This window comes from Pundamilia nyererei, unplaced genomic scaffold, assembly GCF_000239375.1.
Source record: "Pundamilia nyererei isolate P.nyererei 1_Seehausen unplaced genomic scaffold, PunNye1.0 scaffold00200, whole genome shotgun sequence".
Taxonomy (NCBI): Eukaryota; Metazoa; Chordata; class Actinopteri; order Cichliformes; family Cichlidae; genus Pundamilia; species Pundamilia nyererei.
In genome coordinates this window covers 767,282-783,313 of record NW_005187601.1, presented here as the reverse complement: position 1 = coordinate 783,313, position 16,032 = coordinate 767,282, and the positions used below count along the sequence as shown (strand labels likewise).

Sequence of the window (16,032 nt, the reverse complement as noted above, 5' to 3'; positions counted from 1 at the left end):
AGTTCAAGGGGGCCGAACACTTTTGCAAGCCACTGTAGAATTGTTAATGAAGAATTATTAGTAAACAACAACACTAAATCACAAATGCTCATAATTAATGATGTTTTGGGGGTTAAACCTTGAAAAGAACCAAAGTATCGCCCTTTGTCGCAGTTTGATTTTACAGTCATGTGTTCAATGCTTAACTATTTTGAATGTTGACAGCATAGAAACACAGCTGGGCTGCTGTCCACTAAAAACAATGTCTATTTCTTACATTTGAAACAGTCATTTTTAAACAGCAACTTTGTGTTTTCGACTTGGGAGAAATATTTAATAAAAAAATAAACCATGCAGATTACGACCCTTTCCCTCAGAGAGTACAGAGCACTCACTCGGGGCATACTGCTGATAGAAGTGCCCCATGATAATCAAAACTAAGACCCTATCACAGAAAAAGGGATCAAACTGAAAAAGTCTTGACTTTATGAAGATGTACAGGTATGGGCAGCTGGAAGTAGGAATAAAAAGAAATATGGCAATAGAGACGCACAAGTGAGAGGGAACGAGGAAGCCTGGTGAATGCAGAGAGGATGGAGCAGTGATGTAAGAGCCACTCTGATTCAGAGCTCCTATTATTGAATGAAAGAAAGAGACAGACAAGAAGAGAGCGAGCACTTACCCTGATAACCTCTGGGCAGGCGTAGTGTGGAGATCTGTAAGAAGAGGCGGCCATTCAGGATACAACATGAAGCACAATAAATACACTGGGGAAGTATCAGCTGATGCTCTGGATAGCAGTTCCTTGAAACACGCAAGTCTTTACCTCACATGCATTAAAATAATGACATCAGTCTTTATTGCATGACAGATTTCTTTATGCTTAAAGAGTATTACATAACATCGAACAGCCTCAAAACAGAATCTTGTGCTGTGGTGGCTCGGCTTATTGGATAACGCACGGCAGCATCCAACACACGGCAAAAAATAATAATAATTTTAAACAAAAGTTATACAAACTCATAAAAAGGTTGTAGTAAGACAGACAAAAAAATGTCTTTAGAAAAGCGACATGGGCTTTCTTTTATGTCGTTTATCATAGTGCCAGACCTTTAAGAGCATATCTGTCAAGTGCAGGTATGTCTTTAAGCCTCTGATACTGTGACTCTGAAACCAAGGCCCTAAACAGCTTAATAGCACTCTGAAAACTAGCATAACTGATGCCCACAAAGAAGAAGTCAGCTTCGATCCATCCCAGTGGATCCATCCATCCATGTCCCAGGTGACACTGGGCGAAAGGCCTTGAACTGTAAGGGGAAACCAACAACATGCAACATCTTCAGAAATGCCCCGACCAGAGGTTTGAGCCAGGAATCGTCTTGCTGTGATGCTACATTGCTCATCACTGCATTGCTATGCCGCTAGTGCAATTTCCTCAGTTTCTAATAACAGCTTGTAAGATATCCAAACCACTCGTTGGACTGCAGGAGTCTTTTCTGCAGACTGTGGAACGATGGTCAATGGAAGAATGAATTCAACCATCTCTGCTGTGATGGTTGTCAGACTTTGCAAGACTATTTCAAAGAGAAAATCCTCTATAATAGAACAATAATCCTTCAAAATCCACAACAGATGACCTGAAGAGGCACAAAAGTTTTGCCATGTTTCTCACAGTTCACAACCCCCATCAGTGAAAATCTGAGTGTTCAAAGAGCAGTGCAGGAAGATGGATAAAGAATCTCACAGTCGTAGCAGACACTTGCAGAAGCAATGAGCGAAAATATGCCAGAAAGTGAAAGAATCTGAAGTGCTGCAGAAAGAGCGCCACGAGCTGTGATAGAGTCAAAGGGAGCGTTAAGTACTGACAATGCACGGTGCCAAAATGTGGGCTCTGTGCTCTTTGCCTTCCTGTTTAAATATTGCACTTTCTGCTTTTTGAAACATGGTCATTTTTCACAAAAAAATTCTCTAGTATTTCCTCTCATGTCTGCATTCTAAATAATCTAATAATTGCACAATTGCAGCAGAACTAACTGTACTCTGGAGCTTCCCTGTGCGGATTCATCATGGAATAAATGAAGCAGAGAGCATGCCTTCTTCCAGCAGCATCCCATCTAAACTCGCAGAGTAAACACACACTCCATCTTCACTCGCAACATACTTAATTATGATAATGTATGTAAACCCAGTCGATCTGAACTACTCAAACACAGTCATGTCAAAATACACTAACTGCAATCTAATTACACCCGAGCTAATTTTCATCCTTCCTGCTGGAGGCAGCTTGCTCATTTAATGAATTCCATTAACGTCACATGAAGTGAAAGAATCTTTTGACTTACGAGAGATATTTAAAGGATCGCTCAGCGAAAGACTAATCTGACAGACCCCAACACGGACACAGTGTCAGCGTGAGCTTGAAGACTATTAACGACTCGAAAGCCCCACTGAATCCAATCGATGCACGTGTACTGCCAGCTGCACTGAATGCCCAGCAAACAGCCAGAAATTACTGAAAATATGCAGATAAAAAATCCATGTGCAGAAGTCTAAACTAGGTCCAGAAGTAAAGGACGCCCTATACTGGTTCAGTTATATGGAAGATTTCCAGTATCCATCCTATCAGACTATGAGGTACGCCCCAAAGAAAGACTCGGCATGTATCGGTACATCACATGTCAGATTTGCCAACATTTCCACATCATATTTTGTTTTATTGGCGTTTCGGACACACAGCCAGCACACAACATGTACAGCACAGGGTCAAACTGTCCACATGTTTGTATACTGGAGCACTTAGACTGCAGAGATTTGTCTCCCTCCTGCTTTGTGCAGCATTTCTGAGCCAGAGCAGCCAAGCTTTAGCCGTTCCACATGGCTGACTCTGGGAAATGCTGCTTGGCCTACAGCTGACCAGCACATATCCTGTAGAGCCCACAAAGACTACACAACAAAATACTAGGAAAGGTTTCTACTGCTTTGATTTATAGCAACTGGTTCTAACAAGATGCTGGAAAAATGACACTGTGAACCATTATGTCTCTCGAGAGAGTCAGAAACAAAGAGCTAAAGCAGGTTTTCAGCTGAGAGGTAAATGGAAAGACTGGCGAGTTAAAGGGATTTAAAGTCATGCAAATCAAGATGTGTAAATAATAACCATGGATTACATTTAGAACAGTAATAACATCTATTGTTCTGTTCAGCATGTTCACGTTTGGTGCTCGTTATAAAGAACTCAAAGCATAATGTGTCAGACATTCACTTGGTATAATTTGCAAGTCAATAACTTGAATACTAACCCGCAGCTGGTCTCCAGCAGACTGTCCCCGACCTGCAGAGACGCCATGCCAAAGTCTGCTATCCTGATGTTGTTCTTCTCATCTAACAACAAGTTCTCGGGCTTCAAATCTCTGTGGCTGCCAGAGAACAGCAAAGACAGATCCTTACATGAGTCTACTCGTGATACATTTTCTTGGTGGTGGCTTTTCAAGGGACTTGAATTGGTTATATGACTCTGTTCAACAGGACAAACATCACAGCAGGAAATAATAAGAGACAATCTGAGCCCAGCTGGAGCCATGACTCTACATGCACATGGGCCTTATATTTTCAGCTGCAACCCTGGTGGTGCTAAACAGTCTGAGGGCAAGTAAAGAACAAGTAAACACATAATTGAACCTGGAGCGTAGGCTGGTTTCTAACCTTTATTCAAGGTCTTATTGTCTGCACGCTGAGGTCCACAGGATCCTTCAGGAATGGTGACATTACAAAGTACTATTGGAAAATGACTCTTCAGTTGCTCTGTGACCTCAGTGAACACGTTACTTATAGAGAGTCGAGTCTACAAATTGATTTTGTAAATTATGGTTCTGATTAAAGTCACGTGGGAGGATGAAGCATGCTATGCTTTAGGACAGGGGTGATGGTGACAGCCAGATCAGCTTGATGCTTTTAAACCAGGGCGGCAGAGAATAACACGTGATGGGACGTCCATCTTTTAAAAATGTAATATTCATTTTCCCATTTTGTGATGTTCCCAGTGTGAACACTGGTGCCTCTACAGTACACCAGGATCATGCACTGTAAGAATCTGTTCCACACTGATCAGTTTAGCAGTTTTAAATTGTCCCACGAGGCTCGACTCAAAGTAGTGAATACAGAAGGTCATCAGAGCTGCGCCAGCTTTCGCAGTCATGTCCCGACCTCCTCAGGGAAACGGCCTTTAATGTTTTCTGTAATCAAGACAAGGTGATTGCAACTCATCAGCGACTGAAAGAGTCAAATACGAGTCCAGAGTTTTACTTAAAACCAGCGAGGGACATAAAACGCAGACATACAGAGCTCGAGTTTTGTGCGTCTTTCTTACAGAAAACACACAGCGGAGAATAAATGTGCTTCTTAAAAGTCGAACACTTGATGTCTAACGCTGAGGCTCAAAGGCAGAACATGTTTGATGTGCAATTGCTCTTGTGTTGCAGTCATGTGTGGAGGAACTAAAGGTGGTCTCAGAGATGAAAAGAGATCAAGAGGAGCTGCAGCCTCTAAAGTCAGCGCCGGCTGCAGCTGATGAGGAAAGAGGCTGCAGGAGGAAACCCGTTCTTCACACATCCGAATGGAGCAAACACTCCAGTGTTTGTAGAAACGATAGAAAAGTCATAAACAATCCCTAGAATATAAACTACAGTAAGAATGCTTTGATCGTTTTATTAGTTCGTTAAGTGCACATTAAACTAAATGCAAATTCCCTCAAAGGTGAAGAAGCAGGCCGGGGCAATGAACTCTGTTAACTATCATTATGACTGCCTCAGTTTTACGATACTGCATTTGGTAAAGAGATTTTTGCCCTCACGCTGCAGTCAGCCTGACCTCAAATCTGCAACATGTCTTTGCAATACGAGACTCAGCTGGACACTGAGCACTTCATTTTGTTTAATTGTGTGGGGTGAGGATGACAAAAGATTTGAAGAAACCGACACAGACTTGCAATTTTTGCAGATTTATCACAGTTAACTGGCGTATTAATGCAAACAGATTACATTTAATTGCCCTTTGACCTCATTCAGTCACACTGATAGCAGACTGATGCCTGTCCTATTTTTGCCGTATTAACACACCAAAGTTGCTTTGAAGGCAGCAACTTCCTGAGAGTGGCTGCAGACCTGGTCCCCATCGTTTAAGCAAAGGCAACGAGATCAGTTCATTGTGCACGGTCGCACTTATAATGGCTCAGAGCAGAGCTGTGAAGCACAGCTTAGATATATTCTTCAAACATTGTGCCATAAATGATTCCATGTCCTAGTAAAAACACCTGTTGGCCTCACCTGGTCCGTTTGATGTGTGTGGGCGGAGCTACCTGAGACTCACCCACACACTGGTGTAATTTTGAAAATGTATTATTACAAATTGCTGTGATAAATTATCTGTTTTACTGCACCCTGATGTTTGCCCTGTAGAACAGAGTTACATGGAAAGTCCATTTCTCCCCAGCACTCCTGGCTAAAACCCAACCCTCTGATAAAACCCAATATTTGTCTCTGAGTGACAAACCATATGGAGTGGCTGTGGCAGAAGTCCAAAGCGGAGATGATTTGTCTGAAGAACTTTCGAGCCTCTTTCGGTGTTAACCGGCCTTTCTTCACCAGGTAATCAAAAAGCTCCCCACCAGACACATGCTCTAGCACCAGGTATCTGCAAAAGAAGACAGAGACGGGAAACCTCTGAAACCTGCAATACCAGTAAAACAAGGAGCAGTTACTGCTGCAGTCATGTCTACAGTGGTCCCTCACTAAATCGCGGTTCACCTTTCGCGGCTTCGCTGTTTTGCGGGTTTTTTGTGCAATTTTGCATACTTTCTATTTTCTATTTATTGTATTTTACAGTGTGTTGTGTTGTGTTGGCTGTAGACCACCGTCAATCAATCTTGTGCCGTGTCTCCTGTACAGTACAGAATGTGTTCAGTTTGTCAAATTTACATAAATCTTCGATCCTAGCAGTGCGACTCTGAAGTGCTGCACTGTGTGTTTGTAAGTTTTCTCCCCAACAAACAACAATGTCGACGAAACGTCGTCACCTGCGGGAGCCTTTGGTTTCATTCTATAACACTGGACTTCTTCTTCTACGAAGGTTTGAACTTTGTGAGTAAACAAGAGAGAAAATGTTCACGCCTGTCTGAGAAAAGTGTATAAAGTGTGTAGTGACGGGTTTTACAGCCTTAAAACATCTTTAACAATTGTAAAAAACATAAAGTTGGCTTCTTCGTGGATTTCGCTTATCGTGGGTTATTTTTCGAACGTAACTCCCGCGACAAACGAGGGACTGCTGTACATTAGTATTACAGTTATACATTAGCATTTTAACCCTGTGATGTCATCAGCAGTTTTAACCCTATTAGAAGATGTAAATGTTTTCAATTGCTCTCCCAACACTTTGCAATTAGAACACAAAGAGAGTAATCACTGCTCGAGGTGACTGTTCATATCAATAAAACTGGATTGAATTGAGCTGAAAAACTGGCTTTTTGTGCAGTTAGAGTTGTCACTGATGGTGACTGAGAACCCGGACAGTTAATGTCTGATTGATAATGGAGTTTCCCACATTGTAACAAAAGCCAGTTTTTAGGGCTACTGAGATGCAGTTTGATCACCATAAACACATTTTTAGCCCAATTTTCTTTTTATAATAATATTTTAGAGAAACCTTCAACATGACCACTTTTTGTTGTAATTAATATACTAACCTGTCCTGACAGCTCACTACATATAAGGAACAAAGCCAAAACAACCCACGGCCATAAATTAGTAAGAAGTCTTTGGCCACGTGTCTGCAACGTGGGGTTCTTAAAGAACCGTCTCCTAGAAGAATTCATTGTTTTCTGCTGCTTCCCTCCAAAAGATAAGATCATTATCTTGAAGTGATGAAGTGAAGGTTAATAAATTGTGTTGCAGCTGCAAGTCTTTATCACAACTGTCGCAGAAATGTTTGTGTGACCACTACCACGTGCATGTGACATCGTGCCACTGAGCCAAATGTAGAAGCTGAAAGTGTGAGGGACTTTTAGCCGAACACTTTGAGTGAAGACACACAACCAATGGTTTAGGGTGCGTCTGAACCCCGTCCTCTGCAATGTGTGCGAACATCGGCCTGCTTTCCATTTTTGTTGTGACTCCAAGGCAAAGTAAGAAGACGCATAGACATATAAAGGGAATGATTAGTTGTGTGTTGAACTAATCAGTAATGTGTTGAAAACACGCCTCGGATTAGCCAGAATGTTTCTGCAGATAGAAACAATTCGAGAAAGGCGACCTCTCGTGGTCAGTCGCTTTCAGTTTGATTGCTGCCTAGAAATGTAACACAACCTGAGATGACAAACCTTATTTCAGCCGTCGCAATTTTTGCTATAAAACAGTAAAGTAAAACACACGATAACAGAAATCGGTGTAATTTACTGGACCAAAACTAAAAGATCTCCCACAGTTTTGTTAGTAAAGAACCTCCAATCATGTAACATTACATTAAATGTACTTCCCATCCGAGTCCCTACAGATCCTCTGGTTCATGTTCACCTCAAATCGAAAGAAGCATTATTGAAATAATTGGGTTATAAACTAAAGAGTATTTAGCTGTGATGTGTTGCAGTCACCACATTGATGCACAACATAAATCCCTGAGAAAATCCACAACCCATGTGGGTTTGTGGTTTTATCCATCTCCTGTGCTGAGCCGGCTCCTCCTGCAGCCCGTCCTCCCCGGGGTCTGATTTATTAGCAGATTAAGGGATCTGCTCAAGCATTTACCCATCACAGCTATTTAAATTAGAAACACGCTCGGGCGTGATTTGTGAGTGTGAGAATTTCAAACTGTTTGCATCCATGATGACCATTCGTCCCCGTCCTCGCAACATTAAGAAAACAAATTCCCGCTCCATTTGACAGCAGCACCTTTATCAATTATTGAACAACATATTAAGCCACGCCACTGGAGCGCAGCCATCACATGCATGAGATTAATGTATACAATAAAACCCGTACACGAACGCTTGAGTCGCCGGGGGCCGGTTAAAGTGACGGGAACCAAAGAAGCATTTCTAATCAAAACCCGGAGCTCAGATTGCTGCTCGTGTAAACGTTGTACTGTTGTACAGTGCTGCCGACTGTTAGTTAGACGTTTGCTTTATCAGTGCTGTTTGTCAGCCGTTAAAGAGCCGTCGCAAAATTACAATTCTCCTAATATGAGAGTGTAGCATCGTTCTCTGTGGATTCACAATAGCAACAGTTTCCAAGCTTGTTTATGGACACCGTGTCTGAATCATCTTTGAGGCCTGAAGTTGAGGATGAATGAATGACTTAATCTAAAAAAAAATGAATAAATTTATTACCCATAATTTGAAAATGAATGTGTCTAATAATGACTATATTCATTTTAAGAATACACCATGTTTACTTACTAGATTAGCATTTTATATTACTTTATATTTTTATAACTCAACTCTGGATGAATGGGTTCGATTTCTTCAGGTTTAAGCGGACTGATGAAAGGCCTTCGTGCTGTTGTTAATTTGAGTTGGCCTCATGCTCATTGTGACAAAGTAGATGAGCAATTGTAATGCTCTCCACGGGTCCCAGATGTGTTGACTTTTCTTGCACGTTATGCACATTATTGTGTCAAAGTAACACTGCTGTCCGACTAACCTGGGCTTGTTTGTGCAAGCGTTCTGTTGCTGGCAAATTAAGGTAAATACTCAGTTACACGTTTCTTTATATTTTATTATGTTGCAGATTAAGTCATTTGTTCATACTTTGTTCTTTCTTTCAGTCTTCATGCAGGTCAGGTGTGGGGAAAGGCCCGCCTAGCATTTCCTCATTTTAAAGTGCTGATGATGTCAGATATGACATCAGCAGGTTGAACCTAGAGGAGGGGTTTCTTCTACCATAGAAATGCTTCCTTTTGTTTGTTTCCAGGTCCGAATGGATTTGTTGAATCTTTTGTTTTTATAAATAGAGCCGTTTAGCTGTGTAAATGTGCTAATCAGAAGTGAGAGGAGGTTTTTGTCATTCTTAGTCATCTGTGTAGAGTTTTAGGTCCGTCAGCTCTAGTGAGTGGCACTGGCTGCACTAACTGAAGGGAAATTGATGGGCCTATACACAGCCAGTCTCTGCCAGACTGAGGGAGGAGAGGTGAGCTGTGTTGCCACATCCATGTACTTTGAGTTTTGTTAATTTAGTTACTTTGGGGGGAAGTTTTGTTAAGTTTCACGTAAGATGGAGTTCACTGTAAATAAATTGCTCACCTCTGGAAACCTAAGTTTGCTTCCCCATCACGTTCCTTGACGTTCGAGTCTGACTACTTCACACTTATCAGTCAGTTTTATTTGAAACTTGTGGCAGCGCGAGTTAAAAAGTTCAAAGCTAAAGTTCTCCTGGATACATTAACATTTGGACGAGCACTTTAATGCAGCGGTCTCCAACCTTTTTTGCGCCACGGACCGGTTTATGCCCGACAATATTTTCACGGACCGGCCTTTAAGGTGTCGCGGATAAATACAACAAAATAAAACTAGTACCGGTACCGAAAAAAAGAAGATTTATTCATAACACAGGTGAAAAGACCCAGGAAAACCGAGTTAACGATAAAAATGATAACAAAATAACGCTGAAAACCGATAAAAACCCTGAAAACCAAACATTTCACACCTGAGCCTCGATTCTCATGGACCGGTACCAAACGACTCACGGACCGGTACCGGTCCGAGGCCCGGGGGTTGGGGACCGCTGCTTTAACGCAGTACCTGCTATATTCAAAGCCTACAAACTCTCCTAACTCTGTTAAACAATAAAGAAAAACAAAACTGTATTTTCACACATTATATTTTAAAAAAAGAGTGTGTCAACAGTGTTGACTGAGGGAGGGGTATACTCACAGGTATTTCTTGTTTTCGTAGACGTCGTGCAGCTTTAAAACGTGAGGATGCTCTATGAGTTTGAGAATAGCTATCTCCCGCTCCACCTGAAGACAAACACAAGAAAAAGATTCAAAAAGATGGAAGCAGACAACCCGATGTTCTGAATAACAACACTAATAATGAGGGCTAAAAGTCTCTCACACTTTCAGCTTGTACATTTGTCTAACTTTAAAAGCTGACGTGATACCACAGAGGTGACTGTTAATGTGCCCGAGACGGCCACACAAACAGACACGTTTCTGCGACGGCTGCGATAAACAGCGCCTGCACATCTCAGACACTTGAGGATGTTTCTATATATTTATTTTGAACTGTCAGAGCAGAGATTACTCATCCTGCGTCCAGCTCAGTGTGTGATTACACATCTGAACAGCAAAACGCTCGATGACTCATTTCAGTTTTTGAGTCTCCTGATTTGAAGAGATGGACGAATGTTCGGACACAAACATGTTTTCGTGTTAGATGAAGGATTCCAGTATTTGACCGATTCACAGGAAGCAGTCTGAATGCAGAATCAACTGGCTGCCTCATTTCAAATATGCACACACATCGCTATGAATGTCTTTATTTTGTTTGAGTGATATTTTATTATCTAAAAAACAAGCCCCACCAAAAAACCTGCAAAACACGTGTTGCAGAAGAGTACATAACAGCAGATTATATGAGAGGAGCTTTAAATCATTGTTGCCAGCAGGTGAGTGTCATGAAATGATACAGTAGTTGCACAGATGTTGCCCAAAGCTGTTTAAGTGCTAACCTGCCTGCTGTGCTCAGGATTTACTGCCAGTTGGCACCTCAGCAGGCCGGAGGGTAAACAGAGTTTAGACCTCTGTGCTGCACAAAGTAAAGTATAGCACTATTTTCTCTGTGGACACCCACAGTCTGATATCTTATTAAGCATCTCGGAGCCATTTATGTTTGCTGCTCTAATGTAAATCCTGTGGACAGATCGCTAAACGGGGAACAAGAGTGATGTCGAGTCAGACAATCCAGTCTGAAAGCAGAAAACATTCAAAGCTTATCACACAGGAAGGAAACCACCAGAGGGCGATGAATGCTGAATCCATAGGGGGACAAAGAAATCACAATCTCTCATTTTTAATGGTAGTTTGATTTATTGCAGTTTTAGACAGAAGATCCAAATCCAGTTTATTTATATAGCACGTTTAAAGACAAAAAGTTTGCCCAAAGTGCTGTACAGAAACAAAACATACAACCACTGACACTCACATAAAACATAATAAAACACATAGAAACCATTTCAACTCAAGCCAGTCTGAACACTATCGAAAAAAGGTGTGTTTTCAAAAGCATTTTAACAGGAAACGAAGGTGCCCGTCTAATATTTAAAGTTTTGGGGTCATAACTGAAAAGGCTCGTTCTCCTCTACGTTTAAGCCTTGATTTTGGAACAACCAACAGCAGCTGGTCAGCTGATCTGAAGGTCCGTGAAGGAATATAAGGCTGAAGTAACTCGGAAAGGTATGGGGGAGCAAGACCATTAAGGCATTTATAAACCAGTGTTAGGACTTTGAAATTAATTCTGTGACGAACAGGAAGCCAATGAAGAGAAGACAGGACAGATGTTACACGTTCGTAGCTGTGGGTAACAGTTAAGAGGCGGGCAGCAGCATTTTGAATGAGCTGAAGACGAGCAAGAGATCGTTGGCTGACTCCAGAAAAACAGCATCACAGTAGTCAAGCCATGTTGAAATAAAGGCATGTTTTACCTTCTCCATGTCACCAAAAATACGCAAAAAACACTCATTGCATAAAAGTTACACATTGATCTGGACGTGGCACACAGATTACGGATACTCGGATACGTATTCCTTACCTTCTGGAGGCGACTGCTGTTGTATAAATAAAACTGAACTGTGAGACAGCTCAGTGTGTCACACTCTGACTTGATTACACTGTGAGCGCCTAACCTGTACAACGACTGATGATCAGCTGTCTGTCGAGGCAGATGGCCGTCCCTCCCCGAGCCTGTTATTCCTGTTAAAAAGGAGTTTTTCCTTTCCACTGTCACCAAGTGCTTTCTTAAAGGGGAGTTGCTTGATTGTTGCCGTTTTGAGTGTTGAAGTCAGTGGGGATCTACACTACACCACTGACATCTATTGATTGCAGAGTCTCATCACTGCTGTGCTTTAAGCAGGAGAACACATAAATGCCATCAGTCCGTCATCACTCACTCTGTCCTCACGACACGCTTCCTGCTCTTTATGTGTCAACAGGCTTGCCTGAGATGGGAGTGATCCTCTGGTGTTCCTGCTTAGGGTGATGTGACAGGTCTGAGAGAGCAGGCAGAGGACGCCTGAAAATGACATTCTGTTTCTATCAAAGCTCGGTCACAGTGAGCTGTGCTGGCTGCAGCAAACAAATAAGAGAAGAATTTCCTTTAATCTTTGGAGTATTTGTTTCCCAGACCACGCCAGCATTTCCCTTTCTTCTGGTTAACCTGCAACTGTTCTCCCAAAGCTGGTGAGAAAGGCGACGCATTTCTTTATATCATCAGGTTAATTTTTCAGGTCTGTTGGCTGCAAAGGCATAAAACATTTGATTTTAATCGTTCTGATATAAGAAATTTAAGCTGCATTAACAGAAAATAATAATATTGATCATTTTGCCCTCCCTCAATCATCACTGTTTCAACAGACACCCTTGCAACATGTCTATGTGTGGTCGAGGTAGAAACGGGAGGCAGTAAAAGAGGCCAAGGATGTACTCAGTGTGTTTTATGCTCGATCTCTCTCAGCCCTCAAAGCAAACTAAAAATAATTATTAACCTTTTTCTTTTTTTGCACAAATGCAAATAGAGCCCAATGAAGCAAACTCAAGTGAGACCAGCTCTCCAAAACAAAAACTGTCCATGAGTTTAATTAAATGGCTTTTCAGAATATCAGGCGAGCTGCTGTCATATTTGGAAGTCAAGATTAGTAAAGAGAAATATCCATGTCAACAGTAATACTGAAAGAATCTGCAAAGATGCTGACATGATAAGGTTAAAATCAGCTGTAAAGCGGTTACTATTGGTCTGCAGTACAAAGCTTTACTGTGTGATGGTAAAAAACAGAAAACAACAGGCTAGCTGTCAAATGCACTCGGATGACAAAGTTAAGAAATGAGAGAAAAAAGGTTCTTTTTCCCGCTGGACAACGTTCTGGTCACTTTATGAATGAAGTGTTAAATGTAAAAACTTTTCCTCACAATGGTCACATGGTCTGTGGAAGATAATATAAAATGCAATCAAGTTTTTCTACATTATTTGCATTTCCAATGAAAAACAAATCTTACTTCATATCTGAAGCTGCCTGCGTTGTCAATGCTGGTAATTGTCACGGTTCTGGGTCTGAGTTTCTTATGTTTTGGTTTATTTTTGTGCGCTTTGTTGATTATTATTAGAATTCTCTGTTTCTGTTTATTCGTTTTTAGGGTTTGTGTCTTATGTTTAGTGTACGTTCACTTCTGTGTTTAGTCTGCGTCTTTGTGAAGGGGTTTCCTGTTTTATTGTGAAGGTCTGTGTCTCATGTGAGTGTATTCAGATTGTCTCCCTGTGTTCTCCTGTGTGTCTACTGGTGCACTGGTTGCTGGTCTGTCTGTGAATCTACCGTGTGTTCTCCCTGCTATCACCCTCCATATGCCTCTGCTGACTCGCCTTCATGTTCGTGTTCTGGTTTGCTGTTTTGTAGTTTAGTTTTGTCCCAGTACAGTTTAGCTTTAGCTCTGTTTTGCCATTTTTCTCCTTGTATTTTATGTTACAATAAACCACCTTCACATGGATCCTCATTTATTTCTCCCACACGGCTCACTCCTTTCCCTGTGACAGAGCTGGAAGTTATGGAATTGTGTGGAAAATATGCAATTTGCACTGCCAACGTTCAAAAATCTTGCCTGCAGGCAGTGTTGGGGAGTAATAGAGTACATGTACCAGCGTTACATATTTAAAACACAAAATATGAGTAACTGTATTCTGTTACAGTTACCGCTTAAATAACTTATAATTAGAATACAGTTACTTTGTTGAAATAAATGCATCACACGGCAGTCATGTCCTGTTTCATATGTTAGCCTATCCCCTCCCTAATTGTGGTAATTCCACACATTGCCAGAAACCCAAACAAAACACACAATAAGCAGCTCTAATGTAAGCGTCCTGCTAATGTTGGTGGCGGTTAACCCTAACCTTACTGCAGATTTTTTGTTGTTGTCATCTCATCCATTTGTCTGTGCAACAATCAGCCATTAAAACTACCAGGATTAAATATTGTGTGCTTCTCATAACAGCTCTGACCAGTTGGAGCGTGAATGAACCCAGGAGCTCTGGGGTTCTCTCGGGAACTTGTTCTGACAAATTCTCCATCAGATCCTTCCGTTGTCAGGGATATGGAGTGAGGTCCCAGTGGATCAGGCTTGTCCTGGCACATGATGATTGTTTGGATTGCTATCTGATGTGTTGGGAGGCCAATGCCATGAACTCTTTGTTGTTCCTCAGTCTAGTTGCACTTTCCCACAGGACAGTGTAAATGCCACCAGTGTGCTTAGTTTGCAACAATGTTCAGGTAGGAGGTACACGTCTTGGTGTTATACCTTTCACTGGTCAGTATTTTTAACATTATGGCGATGCAATCTATGGTCAGCACACTTTAGGTAACGAGGTGTGCATGTTCCCACCTCCCACAAGCGCTCTCAAAGCAGGATGGCTGCAGGTGCAGCACATCAGCCCAGCCTCCTGCTATCACATCTAATTAGCCTCATTTTCATCTCCTCACACAATCGGGCACACACTGTAGCATGGCAGAGGCTAATTAAACTCATGTACAAGACAAACAGACGTTGAACCCCGGCCGTCCCCGTGCGAGCTACGACGCTGACATTTATTAAGCTCGATTACGACTCATATGGTTTTTTAATGTGTGGTAATAAAGTGTGAAGGCACGTAGAGAAGGCTGGGGGTGGGGTGGGAGTAAAAGCGAGCGGCAGCACAGGTGAAACACTGTTACTGTGATCACGTCGGAGACTCGTCTATCCTTCAACCACCATCTCCGCTCAACTTAATTAACTTTGCCTCATCCTCTCCATTGAGGTCTCCGGCTTTGCTCAGTGTCATCAAAAAGGCATTAGCATATCAGCTTTTATCAAGTTAGAGCATGCATAATGCAGCCTATAAGACACAAAGAAGTGTCGGCTTTAAATTGAATTAACATTAATGATGCATTAATGTAAAGCCATTATAGCTTTAGAGCACATTCATATCTTGGACACTGTCAGTCAGAGATGGAGTATCTCTAAGCTGAACCCATTCAAAGTCGTTTTCGAGCCTTATCTTTATCTGAAAGGCAGAATTTAAAAATATATTGCTGTTGGTATTTCTAACAACCTCTTCTGCTCATTTAAAGCTCTGGATTTTTATTCTGGGACCTGAGCTTTCCATGACTCATCGTTCAAAAATAGTCGCTGTGTATCACACACTGGGCCTTGATGCAGGCTGACAGTTCATCCACTCTCTAAACAAGTGGCTTTAGCTCCTCCTCCTTTAATGCTACTCTTTGAGCCAACTTTATTCGTCTTGGCTGTTTCTCATAAGCAGAAGGTTTGATGAGCTGGGCTTCTGTTGTCAGAGGTGTCTGTGCTCTCAATGACATCATATAGTAGACAGTAGAAAAATAAAGATGCAGGGATGACTTGAGCACTGCCCCACATTTTTTTCTGGCAGCCCAACTGCTTCTTTATTTAAAATCTCAAGAGGTTCATACTACATACTGCTGAGTAGAGATGGCACGATACCACTTTTTTATGTCCGATACCGATATCATAAATTTGGATATCTGCCGATACCGATATGAATCCGATATAGTGTTTTTTTAATCAATAAAACTGTTTTTTAATATCTTGCTGCATTTTGTATAAGTTCATACTCAAGTTTAAATAAACAACAACACTAAAGCTATTCTGTTATACCTGTATGTAAAACAATACACTGCACACAAAATATTTCATAGTTCAGCAATACTGATCAATCTAATAAACTTAAACCTGCACCATCCTCCCTATTCTGGTATTTTAAAGAGTACTTAGCAGAAATATTAAGCAACC

At 41.5% G+C, this 16,032-nt stretch overlaps 1 protein-coding gene across 6 annotated transcripts in view; it reads right to left on the bottom strand.

The window, feature by feature from the left end:
• LOC102211069 (serine/threonine-protein kinase BRSK2-like) overlaps positions 1-16,032 on the bottom strand; it is a 145,852-nt gene that overhangs the window by 40,313 nt on the left and 89,507 nt on the right. For all 6 annotated transcript variants that reach the window (XM_005747596.2, XM_005747598.1, XM_005747595.2 and 3 more), the window contains exons 3-6: positions 9,896-9,981; positions 5,527-5,667; positions 3,279-3,395; positions 662-695 (exon numbers count right to left, since the gene is read on the bottom strand). In XM_005747596.2, coding sequence (XP_005747653.1) covers positions 662-695; positions 3,279-3,395; positions 5,527-5,667; positions 9,896-9,981 — 378 coding nt within the window. The remainder of the gene's footprint in view (positions 1-661; positions 696-3,278; positions 3,396-5,526; positions 5,668-9,895; positions 9,982-16,032) is intronic.